The 27,831-nt window shown below is 43.5% G+C and overlaps 1 protein-coding gene across 2 annotated transcripts in view; it reads left to right on the top strand.

The window, feature by feature from the left end:
- The window catches only part of CHCHD6 (coiled-coil-helix-coiled-coil-helix domain containing 6), a 209,395-nt gene that overhangs the window by 4,438 nt on the left and 177,126 nt on the right, over window positions 1–27,831 (top strand). For both annotated transcript variants that reach the window (XM_060271405.1, XM_060271406.1), the window contains exons 2-4: window positions 1,354–1,477; window positions 3,511–3,580; window positions 4,233–4,377. In XM_060271405.1, coding sequence (XP_060127388.1) covers window positions 1,354–1,477; window positions 3,511–3,580; window positions 4,233–4,377 — 339 coding nt within the window. The remainder of the gene's footprint in view (window positions 1–1,353; window positions 1,478–3,510; window positions 3,581–4,232; window positions 4,378–27,831) is intronic.

Raw genomic sequence — 27,831 nt, 5'->3', positions numbered from 1 at the left:
TAGGCAATCCCTTTCTTATTCATGCTTAAATGTATTTTTGGGGTTTTACTGTATACCTTTCAGGTATACTTACGGTAGCTTACAGAAAAATAATACAACAAAATAACCTGTCTTTTTAGGACTGTTTTTAAATCTCTATATACCCTACACATCATAGCAGCCCATTAGCAGCAGACAGCAAGCTAAAATTTTGACTAGTGAATAATTATTTTCCTCTAGAGTGCTTGTCATTCTTTTGTTATTAAGGGTAAGGTGTTGCATCTCTGATAATTTCCAGACATGAGAAAGAGAGATGACTGTGGCGATCACACAGGGAGGGTCCCCGGACGTTTCACGGTCTATTGATCCCTGTGCCACCACGTTATCTCCCGCTGCCACCAACCAGGCTCTACCTGATAAAATCCTGAGTCCAGTCAGGGTTAACTTGGAACATAAAATTTCTGTTTATTTGTTGCAGTTTAACAAGCGTGTGGTTTCATGAACAGTCTTCAGTCAATTATAAACACTTGGTGCCTATACCGGCCTATACCTTCCCATACCTGCTAACACTCCCTAAACCAGGCATCCCCAAACTTCGGCCCTCCAGATGTTTTGGACTACAGTTCCCATCATCCCTGACCACTGGTCCTGTTAGCTAGGGATCATGGGAGTTGTAGGCCAAAACATCTGGAGGGCCGCCGTTTGGGGATGCCTGCCCTAAACCAACCTCCTTCCTGCATCCTGTTCCACCCTTCCTAGCATCTAACTGTTACTGACTCAGCTTATATTCCGCTACACTAACTCAACCTACCCACAGACTCCCCCGCAATTCAACTCCCACTCCAATCCCAACTGAACTCTGAACCCTCAACAAACTGAACTCCCCCTCAGGGCTGGTTTTATAGTCCCGCTGACCCCACCCCCTTGGGTTCTTATTGGGTAACCCGCTTAACTATTTCACCTCCAGCATACCATAGGTCAACGTCACAATGACGTCCGCAGCACATGAATTATGATTTCTTGATCTCCAACAGTTAGCTTGGGGATTCGTCCAAATTCTAAGATACACACACACTGTACAGTGGTACCTCGAGTTACAAATGCCTCAGGTTAAAAATGCTTTAGGTTACAAACTCCGCTAACCTGGAAGAGTTACCTCGAGTTGAGAACTTTGCCCCAGGATGAGAACGGAAATTGTGTGCTGGCGGCGCAGCAGTAGCAGCAAGAGGCCCTATTAACGAAACACGCTTCTAGTTAAGAACAGTTTCAGGTTAAGAACTGACCTCTGGAACGAATTAAGTTCATAACTAGAGATACCACTGTAATACAACTAGTCTCTCTTTTTCTTTCTCTCTGCTTTTAAAATTGTGTTAGCTTTCTGAAGATGTGGTGAAACGAATGAAGGAACCTTTCCAACCTAAAAGGGATCAGCGATCACCGTCCTTGTCTCCGCATCCTTTGTCACAATCTACAGAAGGGAAATGTAAAACGTCTACAGGTATAGTGCTGAATTTTTGCAGTACTCATGGGTGACCTATGACTGGCTTCCCTTTTCAAAGCACACTTGTGTTTCATCAATGCATCAGCATTTTTAAGGTAGCAGTGACTTTGTACATTCTATTTCCATTTAACTGGGCACATGTTCTGGGTCCATTGTTGTTCAACATCTTTATAAATGACTTGAATGAAGGAGTGGAGGGGATGTTCATCCAACTTGCAGATGATACCAAACTGGGCGTGGTGGCCAATGCCACAGAAGACAGAATCAGGATTCAAGATGACCTTAACAAATTGGAGAACTGGGCCCAAACTAACAAAATGAATTTCCATAGGAACAAATGTAAGGGTCTACACTTAGGTAGGAAGAACCAACTGCACAAATATAAGATGTGTGTGTGGGGGGGGGGGTGAGACACCTGGCTTGCCAATAGTACATGTGAAAAGGATCCAGGGGTCTTAGTGGATCACAAGCTTAACATAAGTCAACAGTGTGATGCAGCAGCAAAAAAAAGCTAACGCTGTTCTAGACTGCATCAACAGAAGTATAGTGTCCCGAACAAGGGAAGTAAGAGTATCACTCTATTCTGCCTTGGTCAGACCATACTTGGAGTACCGTATACAGTTCTGGGTACCACAGTTTAAGGAGGATATTGACAAGCTGGAATGTGTGCAGAGGAGGGCAACAAAGATGATAAAGGGTCTGGAAATCAAGCCTTATGAGGAATGGTTGAGGAGTTGGGTATGTTTAGCCTGGGTGAAAGGAGACTGAGAGGAGATATTATAGCCATCTTCAAATACCTATCGCATGAAAGATGGAGCAGATGTTTTCTCCTGCTCCAGACAGTAGGACCCAAACCAATGGCTTCAAGTTACAAGAAAGGAGATTCAGACCAAATATTAGGAAGAACTTTCTGACAGTAAGAGCTGTTCAACAGTGGAACTGACTCCCTTGGAAGATAGTGGACTCATCTTCATTGGAGGTGTTTAAGCTGAGGCTGGATGGCCATCTGTCATGGATGCTTTAGTTGAGATTCCTGCATTGCAGGGGGTTAGACTAGATGACCCTCGGGGTACCTTCAAACTCTACAGTTCTAAAATGTTTTGTTACTCTACAGCATTGAAAGGCAGTGTGGTTTAGTTGTTAGGGTATTGACCTAGGACTGAAGAGACTAGGATTCAAATCCCTGCTGGACCATAAGGTCCACTGGGTGCTCTTGGGCCAGCCACCAACTCTCATCTTAATCTAGCTCACAGAAGATAATATGGGGGTGGGGGATTCCTTTACCATGGTTTCCTTGGCAGAAAGGTGAGATATAAATGCACTAATAAATAGAGTAAAATGTAGGCGAAAGCAACCATAATACTACTGTTATATTTGATTGATTATGTTTGGTGCTTAGGGATTGTACCATAAGCATGTAATGTAGTTATGTGTGTTCAGAGGTTCATGAACCTATTCCAGATGTTACCAGTGAGAAAGAAGTGGAGGAATTCTGATGGAGCTCAGCTGTTTCATTCTCTGCTTAATGGCTTGTTTCAAAGAATGGTCTCTCGTGAGTGGTTTGCTTACCTAAGTCAGCTGGTTCTTGATTTCCTCTGTAGTCCCTAAACATGCATTCTTGGCTCATCTGTCAGTTGTCCCTTCAGGAGCCTTAATCTTGTTGTTTTAAGGGATCTGGAATGATTTCTGAGCTAGTGAATCAGTTCTTTACTGGTTGAAAATGAGCTGATTAGCTGTCCCCCACAATGTCTAGTTGTGGATTAAAAAATAATAATTGTAAGAGCCCCTCTGCTTTAAAGATCAACTCCACACAACCTGCCTTGTTCCGTGTCATAGTTACAGGAACAATTTATTCAGTCTTCATGATTTAACAAAGATTTTCACCTAATCGTAGACCATTGCTAATTTAACTCAGTGACTTGCTGGAACGTTACATCTCTGCCCTTTTATACATCATATAGTTTAATTAATCAAGGAGAGAGGGAACTTTTTATTCCACATTAGTTGCATTCTTCTTTTCTTTTCTCCAGAGATCCATCCACCAACAGCTGACAACTTGGGCCGAAAACCCTCTGAAGCAGAGGAGGATCTGTACAAGAGGTGAGATACACTTGCATCATAAGATCAAGAGGTCATTTACATTGTGCAGTGCTACTGTTTCATGGTTGGTGGGAACAATGCAGCGGACAGGAGAGTTGAAATTGTCTTCCGTTGCTTTTGTGTACCACAGGTCCAACCCAACCTTTAGGACAGAGGTGGAGAACTTGTGATCCTGACCAATATGTTATTGGTCTCCAACTCCCATCAGACCTAAGCAGCTTGGACAATGCTCAGGGTTGATGGGGTGGTTGTCCTGCAACATTTGTTCTCCACCCAGCCTTAAGGCAATGAAAAATTTCCTCATTCCTGGTATTACTGAGTATCAGAGTACTTGGGCATGTATGATCTATAAGATGGCATATTAAAATCTATTCCTGGGCGGGGGTGAGGGGGCGTAGTGGTGGTGTCATTGAACAGCTGAATGCTAGAATGATTGGCTAGAGCCAATTGTGTGTGCATCATCTTCTGATTGGATTGCTCAATTACATTTCTCGACCATTGTGCTCCAGAAATTAAAATGGTGACCTGGTCCCATGAGCTGGTGATTGTGCCATGTAGAGTGTAACTCTGCTCACTATGGTTCCAGCCACGGGAGCTGCATCTTAATTTGGGAGTCCAAAGGGATTTGCTGAGCCCTTCCTTCTCCCAACAGGTATGAGCAAGAACAGGCAATGGTTCAAGAGGAGCTACTCCGACTGGCCAAAAGAGAGCGGGAGGCAGCCAACGAGAGTCTGAATGTGAGCCTCCAGCGGGAGAAAAATACCACCAATGAAGAGAAGCTGAAAGCAGCCCAGCTGGTGAGTATCACAAAAGCTTTTTTTGGAGGTTGCGCCCACCTCCTGGCCTTTAAGCGATTCTTAAAAGTTTAGTCATACTTTCTTGGACTCTGACATTTAATTTTTGATTTCCTATTTTGTTTGCAGCTCAGTTTTATTTGTGACACATTGTTTTGTTCAGGTTTTTTTACATGCTTTTATGATTTTTTTATTGAATGTTGTGTTTTTATTCTTTGCAAACGGTTTAGAGATTTTTTTATTTTTATTTTTTTTTAAATCATTTTTATTAAGGATTTTCTTGGTTTACAGAGATGAGAGCAATGTCTCTCTTAAGATTGTTACAATCTCAGTTTTGTTTGTTGAGACATTGGTGAGGGGAGGGGAAGGATAGTGGGTGGGGGGAGGGTGGGTGGGGTGGGTTTTTTCTTGTCAGCGACATTTGCATAGGTTCTCTGTTGTTCGCTTGTTTTCCTTTGTTGGTGAGAGATGCTGGGGTTGGCCTAGGATATGGTTGTTCCTTTGTGGTTAGCTGTGGTGGTCTTTGTTTTGTTTGTGAGCAAGGGGGTGAGTGTTGTGGGTCAGGTTAACCATATGGATTTGTATGCTGTTGGTGGGTTTTTGTCGTTATCTTGTTGGGCTGTGTATGTGATAAAGGGGAACCATACCGGGGTGAAGCCATCCTCTTCTATTTGTCCCCGTGTCAGTTTCAACTTATTGGTTAATTTTTCTAGTAGGGCTGTTTCCCATACTATTTGGTACCAATGGTCCATGTTTATTCCTGACAGGTCTTTCCAGTGTCTGGTTATGGTGCTTCTGGTTGCTGAGAGTAAGTGGGTTATGAGTTCTTTGTGATGTAGGTGCGCGTTATTGTCCTGGAAGATGTTTAGCAAGGCCAGTTCTGGGGTGAATTCTAAAGTTTGTTGGGTTATTTTACCTATTTCTCTTATGGTTGTTTTCCAGAATAGTTGGATTTTGGGGCACTCCCACCACATGTGGAAGTATGTGCCTGTTGAGGTGCATCCTCTCCAGCATTTTGGTGATGTTCCTGGGCGTATTATCGCTAGTTTCCGTGGTGTTAGGTACCACCTGTAGATGATTTTCAGAGTGAGTTCTTTTCTTTTTGCTGATATGGATTTAAAGGGGGGTTTAGACCACATTTTGGTCCATTAGGCGGGATTAATTTCATAGCCTATGTCGTCTTCCCATTGTCTTTTGATTGTGTCTAGGGGGCTTGTGGGGTTTTGGAGCAGTATTTTATATATTGCAGATACCATCCCTTTGCCCTGTCCCTTCGTCGTCAGGATGAGGTTTTCAAAGGTAGTTAGGGGTCTGGTCGCTGCTGATTTTACAACTGGATTGTTTAAGAGGGCATGTAGTTGGTGTTGTGCTAACCAGGATATTTGGATGTCTTCTAGTTTGTCCTGTATTTCTTGTGTTGTCATAGGTTGGTTGTTTTTATAAAAGTCTATTAGGCGATATAAGCCTTTGGTCTGCCAGGTTTTTATCTGGAGGTTTTGTGCTGCATGGTGGAATAGCGGATGGTAAGCCAGGGGGATTAGTGGGGATGAGGTTGGGGATAATTTGTCTGTCTCTGTTTTCCATGCTTTGAACATGGTTTGTGTGTACCTGTTTAGTGTTGCGGGAATCTTCCTTAGTTTGTTTGGGAGGAGTGGGTATGCTGAGGTGCAAATACTATCAATCGTGTCCCTTTCTAAGTGTATCCATTGTTTTGTTTCATCTTCCAGTATATATGGGATTATATGTCGTATTTGGTTGGCTCTATAATATGTTTCTATGTTGGGGATTCCCCATCCTCCTTGTGAGGTGGGAAGGTGCAGGTATTTGGTGCTTATTCTTGGTTTTTTATGCGAGAAGATAAAAGAGTATAGTTTTTTCTGCCATCTGCGAAGTTGGGTTGGGGGGATCCAGATTGGGAGGGTTTGGAATAAGTAGGTTAATTTTGGGAGAGTGATCATTTTGATCATGGCCATTTTATCTGAGAGGGTGAAGTTCATATTGCTCCATCTCTTTAGGTCTTTGTTTATTTGCTGCCACAGGGGTTTATAGTTGTGCAGGTATAATTTGTTGAGGTTTTTGGTTATTTGTACCCCTAGGTATCTGAACTTGGTATGACAGAGTTTTATCTTAGTGATATTAGTGAGTTCTTTCTGGGTGTGAGGAGGGGTGTGGAAGCACATGGCTTCTGATTTTGCAAAGTTTACTTGTAGGCCAGACACCACTGCAAATGTGTTGAGTTCTCTGGTTAGGGAGATCGCTGTGTTTAAGGGGTCTGATGTTGTGATCATTAGGTCGTCTGCGAAGAGCCCTAGTTTGTATGTTCTGCCTTTTATTTCCACTCCCTTGATGTCTGTGGACGCTCGCATTCGGATTGCTAGGGGCTCTAGAGCCAGAATGAATAGGAAGGGAGATAGTGGGCATCCTTGCTTTGTGCATCTTTGGATTGCTATGGTGTTCGAGTCCATGTTATTAATTCTGCATTTAGCCGAGGCTTGGGAGTATATTTGTTTGAGGGTTTGTAGGAAGTTGGGGCCAAATTTCATGTTAGTTAGTACTGCTAATAAGTATTTCCATTCTAGGCAATCAAAGGCTTTGAGGATGTCTAAGGACATAATTGTCAATGGGAGTTTAGTTGCCTTGCTGTGTTCAATTAGGTTCAGTAGTTTCCTGATGGGGTCCGTGATATTGCGACCGGGGACAAAGCCGGTCTGGTCTGGGGCTATTAACTTACCTAAGAAAGTTTTTAGGCGATTGGCCAGGATTGTTGTGAATATTTTGTAGTCTTGGTTTATTAGTGAAATCGGGCGGTATGATTCTACTTTGAGATTGTCCTTCAAAGGTTTTGGGATGGATACTATTTTGGAATGGTTCCATGTTTTGGGGATGGGCCCCCCTTTCATGATGTCGTTAAACAGGCGTGTCATGTGGGGCAGCAGGGGTTCTTTGAATTTTTTATAGAATTCTGCAGTGAAGCCGTCTGGGCCCGGGGCTTTGTGTGGTTTCAAGTTTTTCAGGACCGTGTCTATTTCCACTGGGGTGATAGGACTGTCCATGAATTCCCGTTCCTCATCTGTTAGGTTAGGCATGGTCAGTCCTGCTAGGAATTTTTGGATTTCCTTCTCGGGTGGATTACAGGAAGTGTATAGGTTGGAGTAGAATTCTGCAAATTCTGAGGTTATTTCTCTGGGGGAGAATGTTATGTTGCCGTCCTTTTTGGTGATGCAGTGTATTTTTGTTTTGAGTGTTCGTTTCCTACATCTATTTGCTAATAGTCTGGAGTTCTTCCCTCCGTATTCATAGAAGCGTTGTTTAGAATATAGAATACTGATCATTGTTTTGTTAATTTCTAGGGAGTCTATTTCTCTTCTTTTTTGTTCTATAAGTTTAAGGAGTTTTTTGGCTCCTGTTTGTTTGTAGCGTGATGTGAGGGCGGTAATGTCTTGTTCCATTTTACTAATCTGTGTGGAGGTTTGTTTTTTGAGGAATGTTTTCTCTTTTATGCATGCTCCTCTGGTGACCGCTTTCATTGCGTCCCATAGGAGGGGGGTCGCTGTGTTGTCTACATCATTTTCTTTGAAATAGTTTTGGAGGGTCTTTGTAAGATTTTCTCTGGTTTGTTTGTTTGTGGTTAGGATGGGGCTGAAGGACCATGATGGAATACTATGTGTTCTCTCTCCTATTTTAATGGTGACTTCTACTGGGGCGTGGTCTGTTATTTTAATGTTGCCTATGTTAGATGATTCCACCAGGGGAATCAGGCTCTGTGAGAGTAGAATGCTGTCCAATCTGGACGTTGTGCCGTGACGTCCAGATTGGAATGTGTGGGTGGTGTCTCCTGGGTGCAGCTCACTCCAAATGTCATAGAGGCCTCTGTTTTTTAATAGTTTTAGTAACTTGTAAGGGTCCCTCGTTGTTGGGGGTTTCCCATGAAGGAAGGTTGCCCCTGGGGTTGTGGGTTGAGTGTTTTTCAGGGATATGCCTTTTATATTTAGGTTGAGGTCACCTCCTAGGATTGCTTCCCCTTCCGAGAAGGAGAGGAACTTGTTCAGTGTCTTCTGGAAGAATTCTAGTTGTTTCGAGTTTGGGGCATATATAGAGCCAATTGTCAGTTTAGTTTTGCCATCTATTGTTCCTTTGATGAAGATGAATCTGCCTCTTTTGTCCTTTAGGACTGTTGTGGCTTTGAAGTTTAGGTCTCTATGAAGTATTACGGCTACTCCGCGGGCCTTACCTGAGCCCTGTGCCACCCACTGTTGGCTGAAGCGGGGGTTGCTCAGTAGTCTGTTCCTTTTTGGGGGGGTTGTGTATTTCTTGTAGGAAGGCGATGTGTGGTTTCATGGTATTTATGTATGAGGTGATGCGCTTTCTTTTGATGGGATTTCCCAGCCCCCTTACATTTAGTGTAATTGCTTTTAAGCTATCCGTCATGTTTGTCTATTATATGGAGCGATTCCTTGCCAACCCATTCGGGTTGTCCTGTGTCTCTCACTTCATGCTGTTTACTGAACCGTTGAGGTTGCACTGACCTAGGGGGTGGTGGGTGGGGGGCTAATGGGGTTGGAGTTAGATTTGGGTTAAAGAGTAGGGGGGAGGTTGTAGAGAATTCCCTATATGTATTTATATAGGTGTTCGTTCGGGGTATTTTGGGCCATCCGGCCTTTGGCCAGTTGGCCCTGGGTCTCGGCTGACGTGGGGGGCCATGTTCAGAGACAGGCCTTCCCCCTTGTCGTTTACGATGGGGGGTGATCAGCGAGACTGTGTAAAGCATCCTTGTGGCATGCATGTTGGGTGTAAGAGTTAGGAACAATGTTGCTAATGTTAATAGCAACATTGTTGTTATGTTGGGGTGTGGGTGCGGGTGTTGGTACGCTCTGGTGCCACCATTGTGCTGGTTATGTGTCATCTTTTAGCCTGATTGTAAGTTGTGTTATGAATGTTACGGTTGTTATTTTTCCTTAGTGTGGATTGGGGAGGATGGTAGGGGTGTGGGTTGTGGTTGAGGGTGTTAGGACTGGTGTTGGAGTGGCAGTTTCCGTGAGGGTGTGGGGCTGGGGGGGTGGAGTAGCTGGTGTTAGCTATGTTTATGGCCTTATGGGGGTGGGGGGAGGGGGTGGGGGAAGGGGGGGAATCACCAGTCCTTCAGTTTGGGATGTTTTCCGGTTGCTTCACTTAGTTGTGGTTGTTGTGGTAGTATGGTCGTTCCTCTGTGTCGTGTTGGTTTCGTTGACCCTGCTTCTTGTGTCATATGCTCGGCCGAATAGTTCTGTGCGTGACGGTGTTTGGTTGAACTGGCGTGCGTTGTTTTGGCGTGCGTTGTGTTGCCTTTGTATCTTCTTTTTCTTCCTGTTGTTCTGTACTTTCGTCCAGTTATTTGCTGTCGTTTCGTTGTCTTGGTCTTGGCTGTCGCTTGGTGGGTCATCTTGAAGCCATTCCGGTGGGGTGTTGAGTCCGAGGTTCTTCAGTAGTTGCTGGGCTTCAGTTTTGTTAGTAGCTGTGTACTGTGTTGTCTTGTTTGTTACAATGAGGCGGAAGGGGAAGCCCCATCGGTATCTGATCTCTGCTTCTTGGAGACTTCGGGTGCATGGGCGTAGCATTTTTCTCTGATTCAGGGTGTCCTGGGACAGGTCTTGTAAGGCCAATATGTGGTTGTTTTTGTATTGGAGGTTAGTTGAGGTTTTGAGGTAGTTCCATATCTCCTCTTTCTTTTTGTAACGTGCGAAGCGCACGATGATGTCCCTTGGGGGGGCGTCGGGATTCGGCATGGGTTTTAGGGCTCTGTGGGCCCTCTCCAGGTCGTTTGCCTCAAGTTGTAGATTTGGGATAGTGTCCTTCAACCAGTTAACAATTAGTTCTGTTGGACCTCTTTCCTCTGCTCTTTCGGGGAAGTTGCGGAAGCGGATATTGCAGCGTCTACTGCGATCTTCAAGGTCCGCTTGTTTGATTCTCAATTCTTCGTTTTCTGTCTCCAGTTCGACCAATTTCTTTTTCAAGTGTGCGTTTTCCTCCTGTTGTTGCTCAATTATTTTTTCCTGTATTTGGTTTTTATTCTCTAAGGCTACCATCTTGGAGGTTAGTTCGTCGATAAGTGCCCGTAGGGGGGCTACTGTTTCCTCCAGTTGTTTTGCTAATTGTTTTGTTAGTCTTTTTGTTATTCTCTCTGTTAGTTTTGCTTCCATTTCCCTCGGCTCTTGATTTGTTGTTGGGTGGTCGTCACCTTGAGGGGGTGTTATGGTCTCAGTGCTGTTCGCCATTTCCCTGGTGTCGTCTCGTTCTCCCTTGTGGCTTTGATTCAAGGTCTGCTTGGTGACCTCTTGAGGTATGGTGTGTTGTGGTTAGAGGTAGTGGTGTTGGTGGTTCCTGATTGCTGTTTGTTGCTGGATTGTTCAGGCGTTATTGGTTGGTGGCGGTTCAGAGCGTCTGGATTAGGCGGTCATTTGTGTCTTGTCTGGGTTGTGCTTAAAAGAATTAAGGCTGGCAGAGTACTGTTTTAGGGCAAATCAGGCGCGGTAGTATAGTGGTCAGGGGTGGGAGGGGTGAGGGAGGAAGGGGTTTAGGAGCAAGAAAGAAAAACGGGTTGGGGGGTTGGAGAGTAGCTAGGGGGTGGAGGGGAGGAGGGGATAGGGGGTGAGAAGGAGGGAGAGGGAGGGAAAGAGGGAGTGAAAAGAAGGAAGGGGGGAGAGAGAGGGAGGAGGTGGAGTAGTCGCACTGATAATATCTTTTGTTGGTGATTTTTGGTTTGGTACGAGGTAGGGTTTGCAGGGGGGTTGTTATTGAAGGGGGTGGGGAGGTATGGGTGTGTAGATTTAGGGGTTAAGGGGAGGGAGTGGGAAACAAACAAACTTAAAATGGGGTACAAGTTGAGGAGTTGGGGCTGGGGCGGAGAACAGTGTATTTAAAGGTATGTGGAGGGGTTAGGGGTGATGGCCGTAGATCAAGTGAGGGGAGGTTTCAGCGGCAGTGGTCCCCTTTTAAAAAGTAAGGTGGTAGGGGTAGGTATGGGGTGGCTTTAAACAATTAAGTAAAATAAAATGGTCAAATCTGCATGGGGGTGAGAAGTGGGGTGGGTGGGTGTGCTAAGGAAGAGCTGAGTAAAGGGGGAGGGTTGGGTACTTGTAAGGAAGTGGGGGGTGATGTGATATTAGTGGTGTAAAGGTGTTGCTTTGGGGAGGGGGGAAGAACCAAGGGGAATTAGAGAAGTGAAAACAGAAGGGTAAGGGTGAAAATGGGGGTAGAAGTAGCAGTAGTAGTGATAATAGAGCAGGTAGCAAAAAATTAGCGAAAAAATAGTGGAAAAAAAATATATTTTAAAAAGAGGAAGAATATATTTTTGTTAGTGTATGTATGTGTGTGTGTGTATATATATATATATGTGTGTGTGTGTGTGTGTGTGTGAATATGTTTGAGAAAAAAAAATTGTATGTGCTAAGAGGGAGGGAAAAAAAAATTATGAAAAATATTTTAAAAATACTGAAAGAGGTCTTTTTCAGAGGGCCTCCCTCTGGGCTCCGGCCTGCTTCTGGCTCACTGGACTGTGGTGAGGTGGGCTCAGGCTGGGCCAGGGCTCAATCGCATGCTCGCTCAAAGGGGGATTAGAGAGATGAAAGTAGAAGGGTAAGGGTGAAGATGGAGGTAGAGGTAACAGTAGTAATGATAACAGAATAGATAACAAACAAAACAAAAAAAAAAGGCAAACAGGCAAGAGCAGGCTAGCAAGAGTGAATTAAAATAAGATAAAGTAGGGAAGGGTGCAAGGTTTATTGTTCTCCCTTTATAAAGGAGAAATGGAGGTGGAACTGGAAATGAGACAAGGGAAGGGGAAAGAGGAAAAGAAGAAAAGGAAAAAAAAAGGGGGGGAGAGAGAGAAGAGGAGGTTTAAAGAGCGAGGTTGTGGGCAGTGAATGGCTGTATCCTTCCTTAAAAAGGGGGGGGGAGAGGGATATATATGAATGATAGTGGAAAAAAAATTTATTTTAAAAAGAGAAAAAATATGTTTGAAAAAAGAAAAAAAAAGGAAAAAATATGAGAGAATATGTTGGGGGGGAAAAAGGAGTTGGAATTATATATGTTAAAATTGAAGAGGGAAGAAAAAAAAAATTGAAAAAGGAAGTTGTAAAAAATACTTTAAAAATATTTAAAAATGTTTAAAAACATTAATAATAAAAGAGGTCTTTTCCAGTGGGCCTCCCTCCGGGCCTGCTTCTGGCACACTAGGCTAAGGTGGAGTGGGCTCAGGCCGGGCCTAGGCTCGGCCGCGTGTTCGCTCGCGGCCTCGGTCGCGACCCTACCCTTGCCCCTCCCCACCCAGCTTTCGCACCTGAGTCTCCCGACCCCCCGAGTCCTTGGGGGTGGTTGCAGCAGCGGCGGCGGCGGAGCAGGAGCGGTGGGATCGGGCCCGTCCTTCTTTTCGGGGGGTTTCCTTCCCCCTCTTCTCCCTTGCTGGGATGGCGGCGGCAGCTGTTGTTTCAAGGCCGGCCTTCTCCGGATCGCCACGAGGTGAGCGGTCTCAGCTGGGCCTCGTAGCTCCGGCAAGTCGTCGGTCCGGCGGCGTCGGCTTCGGTCCGGCGGGCCCGCGGGGGGCCTCAGCGGCTCCCCGCCTGGTCCGCTGGGAGCCTCTGACACCCGCGCGGCTACCGCGACGCGGAGGGTGATCCCGGACTTCGAGGCCTCGGACTTCTGCCGGCCGCTGGCCGGGCGCCCTCGTCCCTAGCCCGGTGAGGTCGTCGGGGGGCTTCCAGCGGCTCCCCGGTTGGTCCACCGGGCTCTCTCGGCGCCCGCGACACGGCGGCAGCAGTTTCGGCGGCTCCGGTGGTCCGGGGGCTGGTCGGATGGCGCGGACACGTTGCTCGCTCTCAGGAGCTTTGCGAATCCGTGCCGCACGCCATCTTGCCTCCCGGAAGACTCCTTAGAGATTTTTTTTATGATACTAAGTGGTGTAATTTGTTTAATAAACAGTTTAGTCTATAAACAGGCTTTTATTTAATTAGTCAGCTATCTATGAAATCTTTTTCATCTCCCCTTGAGTCGTATAACTCTAAGAAGACTTTAAGAAGAAGATACACTAAATAGGGATGGCTATTGGCCATGTGGACTATGGCTGCTGGGAGCTGAAACCCAACATCTGTCTAATCTGAAAGGAGCAGTTTTGACAAGGAGTTAAATAAAAGAAGGGAGTGAATGTCTGAGGCAGGTGAAAGGTGGGTGAGACATCATGCCTGGCAGCTGCAGTGTTAGTGCTGTTACAGCTCTGGAGAGGTGATAATTTCTTTTTTTGTGAAATGTAATTATCAGGCTATTGTAAGGGGGGGGGGATCAGTGAATTATTTCCCAATTCAGAGCAATCTTGATTCAGAGAGTTGGCTCCACAGTTATGCAGAGTGCTCTTGCTTGCCTCTAGCCTGTGGAAATTCTCTTAATAAGTAATGAGAAGAAAGTTCAAGAAGAGGAGACACCTGCCTCTAAGAAAATTAAGGGTACCACTGATGAGCCATTTCAAGTATCTCGGTAGTACCCACAGTTTTCTTGGAGGCTGGCGGGCTTCTAAACCCTGCTATGTTACATTGTAAGAGGGGCTTCGAGGAGTGGCAAACATATGCAGTCCTGCGTTGTTTGCATCCATCTGTCTCAGGAGGCAATGGAAGAGTGTGCTTTTGGGGCTGAAGTCAAATCATTGGAGAGTTTCAGCACCTGCTGTGACTGTCATTCTGAGCTGTGTAGGTGTAATTCAGGCAGCAGAGTCAGAAAACAAGGCCACCTTTTTTAGACCAGAGAGAGGCCTTGAAATAAGCTGCCGCAGAGATTTGGCCCTTAGACATTGCATGTTAGAAGCAGGGAATATCCTTTCATTCTTTATAAAGTGCTCTGTACGTGGATGATGATGCTACTATATAAGTATATACTGGTAGATAAATAATTTCAGGGTACGAATCCTGAATTTTAGAAGTGCTTAATCAGGAGGTGGAGGCTACAAAGTGAAAAGTCACTTGCTTGGAATGTTGGAAAGTATGTTAACCTAATTTATATTAACCACGGCCTTAAGTGAAATACAGACCGACTAACATGGATTTTAAAATTCTCTGCTGTGAGAATTCCTAATGCAAATGAAATGGGTTTTAACTCAACACTGGGCAAAAAGCATTATTCGTCCTTATTGAACAGTGTCCATGAATGCTTATTTGTATTGAGACACTGTTGGTAAGATGACGCTGAAATTAATGAAAATTGGATGCATACATTATTCAGACAAACTAATGTTGGTGTTGCTCAAACCTCTTTCAAATACCCTGCAGTCATTCATTAAGTGATGACTTTGGCTGGGCTTTTCAGTGATTTGGAAGAAGTATTATAGAGCTGTCAGGTTTTTTTTGTGTGTGTCTGTATCTGTATCCGTGCTTTACAACTATAGTGTTTGGTCAAGTGGTTTTCACAGATTTTTACAGCAACTCAGATTGCAATCTGTAGAAGCTGAAAGAAACCCCCAGAAGGATGATCAGAACTTCAGTGTACATCATTTAAATTTTAATTATGTCAGACTCTCTAGTACAGAATGTATTACTCAGTCTTTTCCCCCATAGCAAGACTGCATGCCCCTATTACAGTTACACAATGCTGGGTCAGGACTAGTAAACTAGTCATATTTCTGACAAAAGGAAAGTTGCTCCTCCAAAATGAAAATCTGTAAAACCGCTGATTAAGGCACAATTCACATCTTGTGCTTGTCTGTTACTGCTGTCTATTTTAATGAGACTTGCCAAGACATTCCCAGTGAGTTAATGCCCTTCTGTTTTTCAAAGATGAAAATTTCTCCAAACTACTTTCCACCTTCAAAAGTCTTAAATTAACCTAGAGTTCTGGTAAGAAAGTGTTCTTTACCAGTTCTCACGTTTCTGCTTTGCCGTGTGACCAAAGCCGTACCCTACATCAGGCCTGTGCAGAGGGCAGCTGAGTATCCTGGAAGGTGGGATATAACTGAATATAATAAATAAATAAATACAATTAACGTGAAAGCCAGAAGCAGCAGGCATTCAGGTGCCCTGTGCATAGTGGTGCGCTGGGAAAGAATGATATGTCAGTGGTCAGCCTATGGCTTCTTCTGAACTATTGGGAGTTGAAGGTCATACCATGTATCATTGGAAAGGTCACCTGGAGACACCCTGTGCCCTTGCTGTAACAGTAATTCAGTCATTAATACTCTCTCCTCGAACAGGCACCTCGGTTACAGCAGCAATATTCCTTCTTCACTTTGCCACTCTCGGGCCATAAATCTGAATACAATGGCCGTATATTTTAAACGATTTTGCTTTGATTGCGTTGAAAGCCATTTGGTGTTTAATCTGTGTTCTTTACGGTTTTCATCCACTGACTTTTATTATTATTAGTATCTGTGCAAAGCGATGGCTCGGTCTTACTGCCCCGTGTGCTTCCCTGGGATCGTAGAATAGGCTGCAAACCGAAAGCCACCAGACTTCTGGGCATAATTAATTACTTATTTCATAAAAGAGGCCCTTTGCTTGAAGACAGGCGGAGAAGGAAACTAGCTTGGAAGCCAGAGAAGCAGTGAGACTATATTAAGACACTCTGTGTTTCAGATTCTGTTGCTGATTTGGGGTAAAACTGATTTGGGGTACTTCAGGGTTCTCTTTCACAGCATTAACCATATAGAATACTCTTTTTGTGCCAAATGCAAAAATACAGTGCTCTGCAAATGCACTATAGGTTTAGTCAGGCTTGCCTATGTTCAACCCTGACCTTCCTCTCTGTCAATATTGAAAGGGTCAAGCTCTGTGCTTCAGAATCAACATTGCAAATGAAGCACATCATTGACTTATATTTTCCTTTGGACTCTAAGGTGTTACTGGAAGGAATTTTTGTTTGTTTGTTTCCATGGTGCTTGAATAGTTATGTAAACTTATTTAGCAATGGCAGGGAAGTCAAAAGGGATGGTTGGTTGTCCCATAGGGGTTTTGGGAGAGAGTAGCCATAGGAGAGGCTAACTCATGAACTTTCACACATTTCTGTTTCCTTAACTGTCCAAACCAAAAAGCCCAGGCTCACAATAGGTTTAGAACTGAAGGGAGGTAGCTGAGCATGCTCTCCCTCCCTTTCACCCTGAGGACATCACAGGAACCTGATTTAATTTTATTTATTTGTTTCTTCGGCTGTTTTTTTCTTTTTTAGGGCAAGGCCCTCACAAGGCAGCTTATGTAAGAGCAACAGTCGAATCAAGTATCATATTTCAATAAAGAGCAATAATTTGAAACAGCAGTCTCAAACATTTCACAGGCCAGCAACTCACCACTGTGAAATTGAGTAAAAACAAATCTAAAATGAGCAGTGATATATTATAAGCAACTACGTGTATGTTCCATATTTCCCCTGAAATAGGATTCCAAGATAGATTACAGAAGAAGAAGAAATCAGAAAAATAATAAAAACAATCAAAGGCATTCCAAAAACAAATATGATGATGGCAAAGAAGCAGGAAAGCTAGCTCTAAAAGCAATCTAAGAAAGACAGACAAAGTGATACAATTCTGTTTCCCTTATAAGAGCACTCACAGCAGTGAACTAACTAGGTTATCTCCCTCTTACAGAGGGATGTACCAGCATAAAAAAGATGTCCAGCCACTTCAGATAACCACTATTTTATCAAAGGAGAAGTGTGTGTGTGTGTGTGTGTGTGTGTGTGTGTGTGTGTGTGTGTGTGTATGAATGAATGAATGAATGAAGGTCTACCAGGGATGTTCCTTGTTAGCTGTACTCAACGTAGGCTAAAGTCTAATGGGTTGGTTCCAAGTATGACAAAGTGGTTTGATTTTGCCCTGTGTCAGAGATGGAGAATCTATGGCCCTCCAGGTGTTGTTTGATGTCAACTCCCATCAGCCTCAGCTAGCACAGCCAATTTTTAGGGATGATGGAAATTTTAGTCCGACAACATATGGCTGACCACAAGTTCCCCACTTTTGCCCTATGTTTTCCTGTGAACAAAAAGGATTTGGGGGCTCAGGATAAAAGTGGCAAGCCATGTTCACCCCCTGCAGCAAGGACCCCTAGCTCCTATGTTGGGTTCAGGGCTCAAGGCAAACCTGCCCACCCCCCATGAGCCATGAAGACATCCACAGGAGCTTTCAGTGGGCAGGCCACATACTTTGCTTCAGCCCCTGGATTGCCAGCTCTCACTAGCGATGGACTTGTACCTAGATGCTGCTCTTGCTTGGAGCAGGAATATTGGGTCCATTTTGCAGCAAATGTATGGGGTTTCTGCTGTGGGTAGACTCTCGCCAAATCTGGAGAAGCCCACAATTCCTCACCGCCTGCGTCCACACACTCATAGGGAAGGTTTAAAGTAAGTGATGGGTTCTTGCTGTTTATAGCTGGTTGTCTAAACTGTTAGAAGGAGGGGAGAATCGGAAGGAAAAGAAATTGGGAAAAGGACAGCAGAAAAGCAATGGAAGGGGGGGAGGGAAGAAAGAAAGAAAGAAAGAAAGAAAGAAAGAAAGAAAGAAAGAAAGAAAGAAAGAAAGAAAGAGGAAAATGGCAAATGGGAAGAGAAAGAGAAAAGCTGTTGCTGAAAAAGTGGAAAAATAAAAGGGAAACAATGGCTCAGGCCCTCTTACCGTTGCTCAGAAAGAAAGGGTATTTAAAGCCTCCCCAGAATGCTTGTTGAAGGTGAATGTGTCCTGGACTATGACGCCTCAGGGACTTTACATAATATGCTACTCAGTCATAGGTCACTTTCCTTTCCCTGCTTCCCCATCTCTGTCAGGGGATAGCTCTTTCAGACTCCACAGATGCACTGTCTGACACTGAGGTGAGCTAAACATGAAGAAGCCTGGTGTCCACCTGCAAGGACAAATTTAGAAACTTTTGCTTTTGGTTAAACAGAACTTGCTGAGTTGTCTGGATCCAGAGCTGTGGTTAACAGTAACTCCGGTTTAAATAAGTTGCTGAAGAAACCACAGTTTGAAGTTGGCTTGTCTGGAACCATCCATAGTTAATGTGGACCATAGTTTGTCAATCCAGACCACACCATTCCACGATCTGCAGTTGAGCAAAAGCAGAAACGGAAGTTTTGCACTGATATCCAGATGCAGCTGGTGTGTAGTTCCAACCTTGGCCTACAAACCTGTGCTCAGTTCACATTCCATTGTACACAGTGTGGTGTAATTTTGTGAAAACACTCACAGGCCCACAATGTTAGCCTCTCTGCTGCTTCTGCTTCTTTGACTGTCTATTTTTTAGGGTGAAAGTCACCTTAACGTCTAGATGCTGCTAGCACTTCTGTCTCCTACTAAAGAATACTTGTGTGGAAAGTGGTTTGGCTTCAGGTGGTAAATAGTGACCAAACATGTTCTGGATGTTTTATCTTTACGTGAAAATCCTGAGGTCTTCATCTGAGCATACCAAAACATTATCAGTAGCTAGTCAGTGTTTCCGCATTAATTTGTTTCTTTTTTGTTTTGCCTCCCGAAGCTTTAACAGCATTTTCAGGGTTCTATTTTAAAATGTTTTGCTGTAAAAACTAGATAAAAATGAGGTGGGAAGCAGAGATTTTCACTTAATTGTGTATTCTTCCAAATAGCTAAGACTTGGTGTACAATATTTAATACTGTGAAGCTTGCAGTTTAATTGGAGGCAGTATGCCTCTGAATACTGGTTGCCTACTTTTCCCAAGTAGGAAAAGTGCTGCTTGAGGGCTTCCCATAGGTATCTGGTGACCCCTGTTGGAAACAGGATACATGGCTAGATGGGTCTTTGGCCTGATCCAGCCGGGCTCTTCTTAATTTGGGAGGCATGCAACGGCTGCTTTTCATATTTTCTGATAGCTGCAGATAGTTCCAACTCCTGTCCAATCCAATGCTTTCTTGTTTTGTGAGAATCTCTTGTTTGCCTTCCAAGGTTCTTGGACACCTTCTTTTTTGAATCCCGCCTTGCATTGTGTTGAGGATATGAGCATGGGTGAGCTTTGCGTGTCAGTAGCAGCAGCTTTTTAGGCCTAATGGGTTTAAGCAAAACCTTTGAAACAAATCAGTGAGAGAAGCGGGAGGGAGGAGAAATAAACGCGATTAAGCAAAGGCATCTCATTATGACTCTAGAAAAGAAGGATTATAGCCTAGAAAATAGGCGGATATCATTTAGAGAGGGGTGTGTGCATGACGGTGTTATTGGGATAGAGGGAGAGCAAATAGAATAAATGAAATTAATACCCTGAAAAGAAGCATTACCCGGAATTAGGAATTGGTCTAATGTGATTTGCTCAAAGCTCTGAAGTTCTTATCTCATTTAATCCCCTAGGATAATAGCTTTGTCAGATGTATTGACCAAGAAAGCCCTCTAATTTCCCCTCCCCCCAATTTTGGGTCTTTCCCAAAAAGTAATTTGGGTGCTGGGAAAGTTTCATAACTATCCTAAGGGAAGGAAGGTATTGGGTCACCTGTGGAAAGTAATTAGACTGAAGCAGAGTAGTGGTGTCACCAGGGAGTTTGCTGATTGGTTTTTTGTTGAACAGAAATCTTTCCTGTGGCTGCTGAAAGGTTTCCCCTAGTCTTTCTCACGAGGAATTAGAATTAGACCATTGCCATGTTATGGGTGGTTAAGTTTGTTGGCAGCATTTCAGGAGCAATCATATTGGTGTGTTTTTCTTTGTCTAAAGCTAAAGCTTCCTTCATATCGCTTTGGGAAGCTATTGCATGGAATATGTGCTCCCTCTTATTCATTTGGCTTCAGTTGGTTAGGAAACACATAAGTTTTTGAATTGCATAGAATTATTCAACTAGGAGTATGGCAAAATGACTAATTGTGTTTGCTGTGAGTAGAAGCACACTGGGTGGCAAAAATGAATATTTTAGTTTTTATGTGATGGATTTGTGGTATGCTCCTTCCCCATAGCCAATCCAGGGTCTCTGGGTAGCCCCCCCCCCCCAAAAAAAAGGCCTGTGTCTGTACTGAGCCATCACTGGGAGGTGACTCTTGATCCTCTCCACCTATCCTGAACAGCAAAATGAGCATCTTCCTGCTCAGTTCTCTCCTGACCATGACAGTTGCAGCTCAAAGATTGGAATGATTTATTATTTTTATCCTGCACAAAGTGGCTTACAAAATGTAAAAAAACCCCACCTTATTAGAACAAGAAAAAATGTAGAAATACACCATTTAAGACAGCAGCAGATTAAAAACCAAATCCAGAATATCAGATTGAAAACCAGGTGCAGCAAGTAGTTGCACAATTTTATTGGTATTGACCCATTTATTAGTATTAGTATGCACTAAGGAAAAGGTTGTTGATGTGGGCATAAAACTGAACAATTTGTGGATAATATTAATGAAGGATGTGAATTTTACCTCCTTCACATGAGAAATATAGCTGGCACGTCCATTTAGCGAGATGTTTCTCCATTAATTGGCATTCTTTTGTGGGGAGATGCGAATAACTAATGAGAATGTCGCCTTGTTTTAGTTGCTGATGCAGGCCCCAGTTTCTTATGAACTGCTGAGGTTGTTGGGCAAACGGGTGACGGCAGCATCTTTCCTGATTAATGGCTCGCATATTATTTGAAGTGCGGTATGGAGGACCTGAAGAAGCTGCCAGCCTTAGGCTATCTAAGAATGAAGCCAGGTAAAGTGAACTCATGCCTACTGTAATTACAGGCTCTGAATGAGGACTTCCATGCCTCTTGCGCTGGCCTATGGTACACTGGCTGGTTGTGACATTCCCCCCTCTATGCTATGCCAGCTAATGAGAAGAGAGTCCCCTTGGGCGATTGCTGGGCATTTCTTCACCCTGGCAGCTGTAATTTTCAAGCTGATTGATTCACTAAATCATTTTTTTTTGACCAGGTGCCATTCTGAAAGGCAAAATTTACTTTCACACAGCTCAGTTATTTTCAGCAGGTCAAAACTGCCTGTTAGCTTAACCAAGGCAGCAGCTCGCATCCAAAATGTGTAGGGTTGGTTCGCGTGGAGTGATCATGAGAGGGAGAGAGGATTAAATAGGCACAGGTGATGTTTCTTCCAGTAATAAATACAGGAACCTTTTCTTTTTGTACCTGTATATGAGAAAATCCCCATGGGTTTGGAACATTTTTTTTTTTTAACAATACATGACTATAAGATGAGCCACGCAAATAATGGCTTTCTCAGAAAAAAGATCTATATGAGATTCAGGACTGTGTCGTGTGCAAATTCTGGTTACAGCTACTAAGACTAATTCAAAGTACAGTCGTACCTTGGTTGATGAACGCCTTGCAACTTGAATGTTTTGGCTCCTGAACGCTGCAAACCCGGAAGTGAGTGTTGCAGTTTGCGAACGTTCTTTGGAACCCAAACGTCCGACGCGGCTTCCGATTGGCCTCAGGAGCTTGCTGCAGCCAATTGGAAGCTGCTCATTGGTTTCTGAACGTTTTGGAAGTCGAACAGACTTCCGGAATGGATTCTGTTTTACTTCTGAGGTACCACTGTATAATAGAATTGTCCCCTTGGATGCAATAACGCAACCCTGCAAGTAAATCTGAGCAGGTAATATCCCACCTGTTCATACGTATCAAAGTTATATTTGACACATTGAGCCAGTAAGACTGAATTGTTTCCACCGAAGTTTCCACGATGGTTATTGTTGGAAGCAATTCTGGTGTGCCAGGGGCAGCCAGGTGAGAAGGTTTAAAGCCCGAAACAATGCACAGTGATTGTCGCGCATTGAAAGGAGCGGGAAGCATGTTAATTTTGCTGAGCGGAGGAGGGAGAGGAGTCGGGCTAATTGTGTGACAATTACGGAGAGACCGTTTCCTTCCATTCCCCCGCTAATGAGCTATCCTTGCGGTTGGCCCTTTCTGTCATGGGAGTTGGGCACACTTCAGTGTTCTTTGTATGCAGCCTCTTAAACATTTAAGGGATCTATTAGGATGAAAAGTGCTCAGGCGGTGTTAAACGAGCATGCTACGGCAGGCTTTGCTTTAGTGCAAGCGCAGTGCTGTCGGCCCTCATTATTAGAGGGCTCCAGCAAAGGATGGTAGTGAACAACTTCAGATCTATGAAAACAGCTTGATTGTCAAAGGAAGAGCTGCTGGGGAAGGGGAAATACGTGGGGGTGGGGGGCTGAGCTTAAAACACGGCCTTAATGTGCCACAACGAACCTGAAAAAATTAAAAACTCAGCATATTTTTCCCCTCTTGCCCTAGGGGAAAGCAAAGGCATTATCTGGCTGAGGATAAGAGGCTGCCACTCCAACTGCCTCTGTGCTTTTAATTTTCCCAGCTACAAAGAGTGTGATTTGTCAGACATCTGTAGCAATCTTTCTTCTTTGCCTTCGAAAAAAAACCTTCAGAGTTCTGCTGCTCTCATCTCCTTTTATCTCCTGACTCTGAAGGTTAATTTGTGTTTGGAGGGTTTGTGCAGATTTCAGCAGCTGATGGTCTCGTGAGCTTCCAGTTTTTATAGCTGCCTGAGCTGGAGGATGCTATCTCTGGGCCTCGCCACCTCCCCTCCCCTTCTAAAAAAAATCATAGAGCTGGAACAGACTGCTTTTGGAGCTCTCTCATTTACTTGAAGTTGGCCTCCTCTGCATATGTCTTTGATTGCAGTTTTCACTAATTTCTGAAATCGGCTGTCAACAATTATACAGGGTCTTCTTAATGAGTAAAATGTACGTGGTCTGTTTTGGAGGGCTGCAATTTACTTTACCTATGCCTGATAAGGGAGCATTATTGCATCCCAGGGTAGAATTCTGCAACATTTCACACCATGGTTTCCAGCTATTTTATTTTATTTTTATTTTAGGAATTTATAAACTGCCCTTCATCAAAAAAAAATCACTGGGCAGTTTGCAACACAGTAGCATAAAAACATAATGTAAATAGATAACATAATATCCATAAAATGTAAAAAATACAGAACAGCTACATGTATATAATTCATAGTAAGGAATTCTTAAAGATAGATAATATTAGATAATGCCTAATAGTACATAATGAGCAATACATAATAAGCAGCAGTGTTAAATTATTCATAATGTCAATAAACTCCACAATTCAAGCCCTGTGAAATACAAGAACCTAATAACATAAGTTAATCAAGAAACTGAAGATGTCTTAAGAGTTGTAACCAACCTGATTTTTAGTGTAAAAGGGACAATGCAGTCCTCAGTTCAACACAGCTTTCTTTTGGAAAATTCCTATACTAATATAATTCAACTCATAGCCTACCAAAAATAGTTTAATGTGCATGGGTATGCAGGTATGCAGAAAGGGGTCTCATATTTGGGGGTATTGTGAAAAACTCTTCTGTGCGCTAGACCCATAGCCTGATGGATGGATGCAATTATGTATGTCTTCCCTCAGCAATAAAAAACAGATGTGATGTTCAGTGCATGTAAGTTGCTTGTTTTTCAAAATAGTTGCTTCTCAAAATAACAGCTGAGGGGGACATGCAAGGAGGATTGGAATTGTGGGATAAGCTGAGGAAGATTGTTCTGTTCTTTCCATTCCATGATACCAGTGAACATTTACACACAGAGAGACATGCGCACGCGCACGCACGCACACACACACACACACACACACGACTGCTCTTAGCAGCTTTCATTGGTACCTTTAATATCTCTGAACGTGGCTCCCTCTGGGCATACGTGGAAATTGAACAGTGGCTTATGTGCCAGTCTTGCTTTTCTGTTGGTCTTTGGTCAACGGATTTCTTTATATTTTTAGAAGCGCTGCACCAATGTACTGTATGTGCATTTTAGCTGCTGTTCCATTTGGTCATTGTTACAACCACCACGACCTTTTGTTAAAAGGAAATTTAGGGATTAGCGTGAGGCTTGTTAGGGATTCCTCAAGGGGGCAGCCAATTGTCATTGTGTAAACCTGGCTTCTTTAAACTAAGCATTTCATTGTGGATTGATCCACCCGCACATCTAAAAATACTAATGTTTTCTTCTTTCGCTGATTCAGAGGCAGGGAGTTTCTGAATAAGCTTCCTCCATTAGCCTAGAGACTATTGCTTCACAGCACTGCAGTGTCATGTGAATGAACTTTCATCATGTAACCGGGCATCCCTTTCCTCTGTTTCCCCCCTGCACTCCACTATATCTGCTCTGGAGGCTCCCCCTATCTTCCCAAGCAAATGTTAGGGGCACACAAGGAACGGGAAGTCCCATCACATGTGTGGAAGTTTGTTGCTCTTGCACATGGACACTGTTGGATGAAACCCCATGGCCTGGAAGTAGAGATTTGTAAAGGAGCCTTTAATTAATTAATTTTTTTGCCTCCTGTGCTTTCTTTCCATTGTTGTCTAGTTTATTTTTACAGTGTGATTTCTGCTTCTGATGAATACTGCATGAAAGCCATAAAGCTGCTCAAGCCTAGCTTGGGAGGTGTTCCTAAAGACTTCATTGATGCGATGGCTCATTCTTATTTCCTGCCCTTCCCCTGATTAATGGATTCCTTTGGGCCTTTCCATACACTACATGGCAGCACAGCACAGCCCCCTGATGAGCCTATCTTTGTGAAAGCATGTTAATGAACCTGAGCTTCTTGTTTTCACACTTTAGGTTTTTAGTGTATAAAGGTAAAGGGACCCCTGACCATTAGGTCCAGTCGTGACCGACTCTGGGGTTGCGCGCTCATCTCGCATTATTGGCCGAGGGAGCCGGCGTATAGCTTCCAGGTCATGTGGCCAGCATGACAAAGCTGCTTCTGGCAAACCAGAGCAGCTCATGGAAACGCCATTTACCTTCCCGCTGTAATGGTTCCTATTTATCTACTTGCATTTTGACGTGCTTTCGAACTGCTAGGTTGGCAGGAGCTGGGACCAAGCAACGGGAGCTCACCCCGTCACAGGGACTCAAACCGCCGACCTTCTGATCAGCAAGCCCTAGGCTCAGTGATTTAACCCACAGCGCCACCTGGGTCCCTTCTTTAGTGTATATTTAAGCTAAAAAAGAAAATCACACTTTGCAAAGAGGCCATTCATTATTTGTTCTCAATTGCCTGTCCTGTTCTGTTGAACAGTTCCACTGTACCTGGAGCTTTTTTAAAAAGCCCAACCCTAACTTTATACAAGAGGGCGTTAAATACTCAGGTGGCAGTGCTTTCAAGACTGAAGAGAAGGAAAAGTTGAAGTGTGCCGCTTTTAAAAACATGGTTTTATCTCTGCAGATGCTTCTCCAAGCTCTTCTTACAAGTGAAGTTATGTGTGTGCTACAAAAAGCAAATGCATATACATACTATAAGTCTTTTAACACACTAGTGCTCTGATCTATGTGTTTGCTTCTTTATAGGCTTTAGATATAATCTAATTTGCAGCAAAATTCTTCCATCTCTGAAGGGGATAAATAAAGCCCAGCCCTTCCAACACACTCTGCCTACAAGTTGTGGAGTATCTGCAATGGATGATAGCAATTATTCCATGCTCGAGATGGGAATAACTTCCCTCTGTCAAATCAAGGATATGAAGAATATGTGGCAGGCCTGCAGGAGAGATCAAGCTGCATGTGGAGTGAAAGGAAAATACTTTTTTTTAAGGATTAAAGTAAGTTGATTTGAAGAGAAAATTCCACTTTAGGCTTTTCTCACAGTTAATTTTAAGCACAGACTATCATTCTGGCACAGCTGCCAAAGCTGGTGCCAGATACCTGCTCTTGTTTGCTGATCAAGTTTTTCTTTCTTGCTCCCTCCCTCTCAATTTCTGTCCCCCCCCCCCATAGCTGTAGAATAGTTTCCTTGTGCGGATCCACCCCACCCTCACTGGCGGTGTTATCGGCCGTGGCGGGAGGGGGTGTGTGGGCGGGGAGGGCGAGATTGTGAGCGGCACCGTTCTCTGGGATTCTAAGTATCAGACAATGTTTTACACGGCGTCCCATTCTCTAGCAGGCTGGTTGGACATGATGTTGGTGCCTTATCTTCATGCTGACACACACTGGACATTAATAGAAATACATTGCTGAGGCACATGTGTGGAATTTCAAGCAGCCTCTCTAGCTGTTGCTTTAGATAGTCTATTGTGTGCTTAACCTCCTTGGAAGAGGTTTTTGATGAGAATTGGATGTTAACTCTCTCGTGGCTGGGTGGCATATATATATATATATATATATATATATATATATATATATATATATATGAGATCATAATCTTAGCTTACTTTCTGATTAATTGCACTTGCCCGCCTGCATATACTAAGTAGCTGTCAGAATGATTTGTATAAATTCCTGGATAGGGCTAGGTATGTGTTAGGGAACACATGGCCGATATAGTTGACAGGAAATTAATCGAGTCTAGACTCTAGTGCAACATATAGGGTGTCCATGTTACATTATACACTAGTCTACCTCCAGAAAAGATCCATGTATGGTTAAACTTTGTAAAGCATTCCACGGGTCTTGTGCAAATAACATTGCTGCTTTATCTTGAGACATGGGTGCTATTTTGGGTATCCAGATTAAGCATTTTTGTTTCTTTTTATTTCAGTTCTGTTCTTTGCTGTACTGGTAGCTGTAGCTGTTTCTTTTCTTAAAAAAATTAAATTATTTTTTAAAAAATTCCATCATACAATAGTAGCTAACTATTTCCAGGTCATCTATGGTTCCTCTTTTTTACTGTTTCCTTGAACTATGCCAGTTCACTCATCTGCTAGTAGATTATATATATATGCAACTGTCTGATAATAACAAAAGATTGGGACAGTGGCCAGGAAGAAGGATGGCCCAAGATAAAATCTATCTCTCTAGTGTGCTGAAAGAAAATCCAGACATGGAGAGCTGCACAGTGGCAGATCATGAAATGCTGTGTGAGCTGCAGCACTTCCTCATGTGATATTCTGCTGCAGATTTCACACACCCCACCACCCCTGTGAATCCTCCTTGCCGAGTGTGTCTGTGTTTTAAGCAATGGTCTGTAATTAGGAGAGGAGATAGCATGGTGTTCCAGCCGTATTTGTAATTTAGAACCTTTCTTCTGTTGGAGGCTAGAATTCAGTCTGCCCTGTCCTTGGGTCTCTTTTGTGAATTTGATCAAAAAAAGGTGTGTGTGTGTGGGGGGGGGACATAAATGTGTTTTGCATTGACTTCAGACAGATCCCCTTATTTGGGTGGGGTACTGCATAGATCAGTGGTAATATATTTCAAAGGTGTAATTTGGCAGTTATCAAGACAGGATGGCTTATAATATGACCCATTAGTAATTTCCGTAACTGCTCCTCATCTTTTAAAAGCACTTTGCAAAGTTGAAAATGGTTGGATTTGCCTTTTAAATATTTAGAATTACTATAGAGTGTCAGGGAGCACCTGTTCTTGTATAATGCAAGGTGTTTTGTGGCTCAGGAATGAATGGTTAGTCAAATGACACTGCAAAAGCTGAGTGATGTAGAAAAATGCAGATATGGGTCTATGCAAGAAGCCTTGCCTTGCTCTTTACTTGCAAATCTGTGTTGGCAACAATTCAGCAGTTCATTTTCCATTTAAAAAACCTCAATGTTC

This window comes from Zootoca vivipara, chromosome 2 (assembly GCF_963506605.1).
Source record: "Zootoca vivipara chromosome 2, rZooViv1.1, whole genome shotgun sequence".
Lineage (NCBI taxonomy): Eukaryota > Metazoa > Chordata > Lepidosauria > Squamata > Lacertidae > Zootoca > Zootoca vivipara.
The sequence above is the reverse complement of the archived record's forward strand: the minus strand, read 5'-3'. Positions and strand labels throughout refer to the sequence as shown.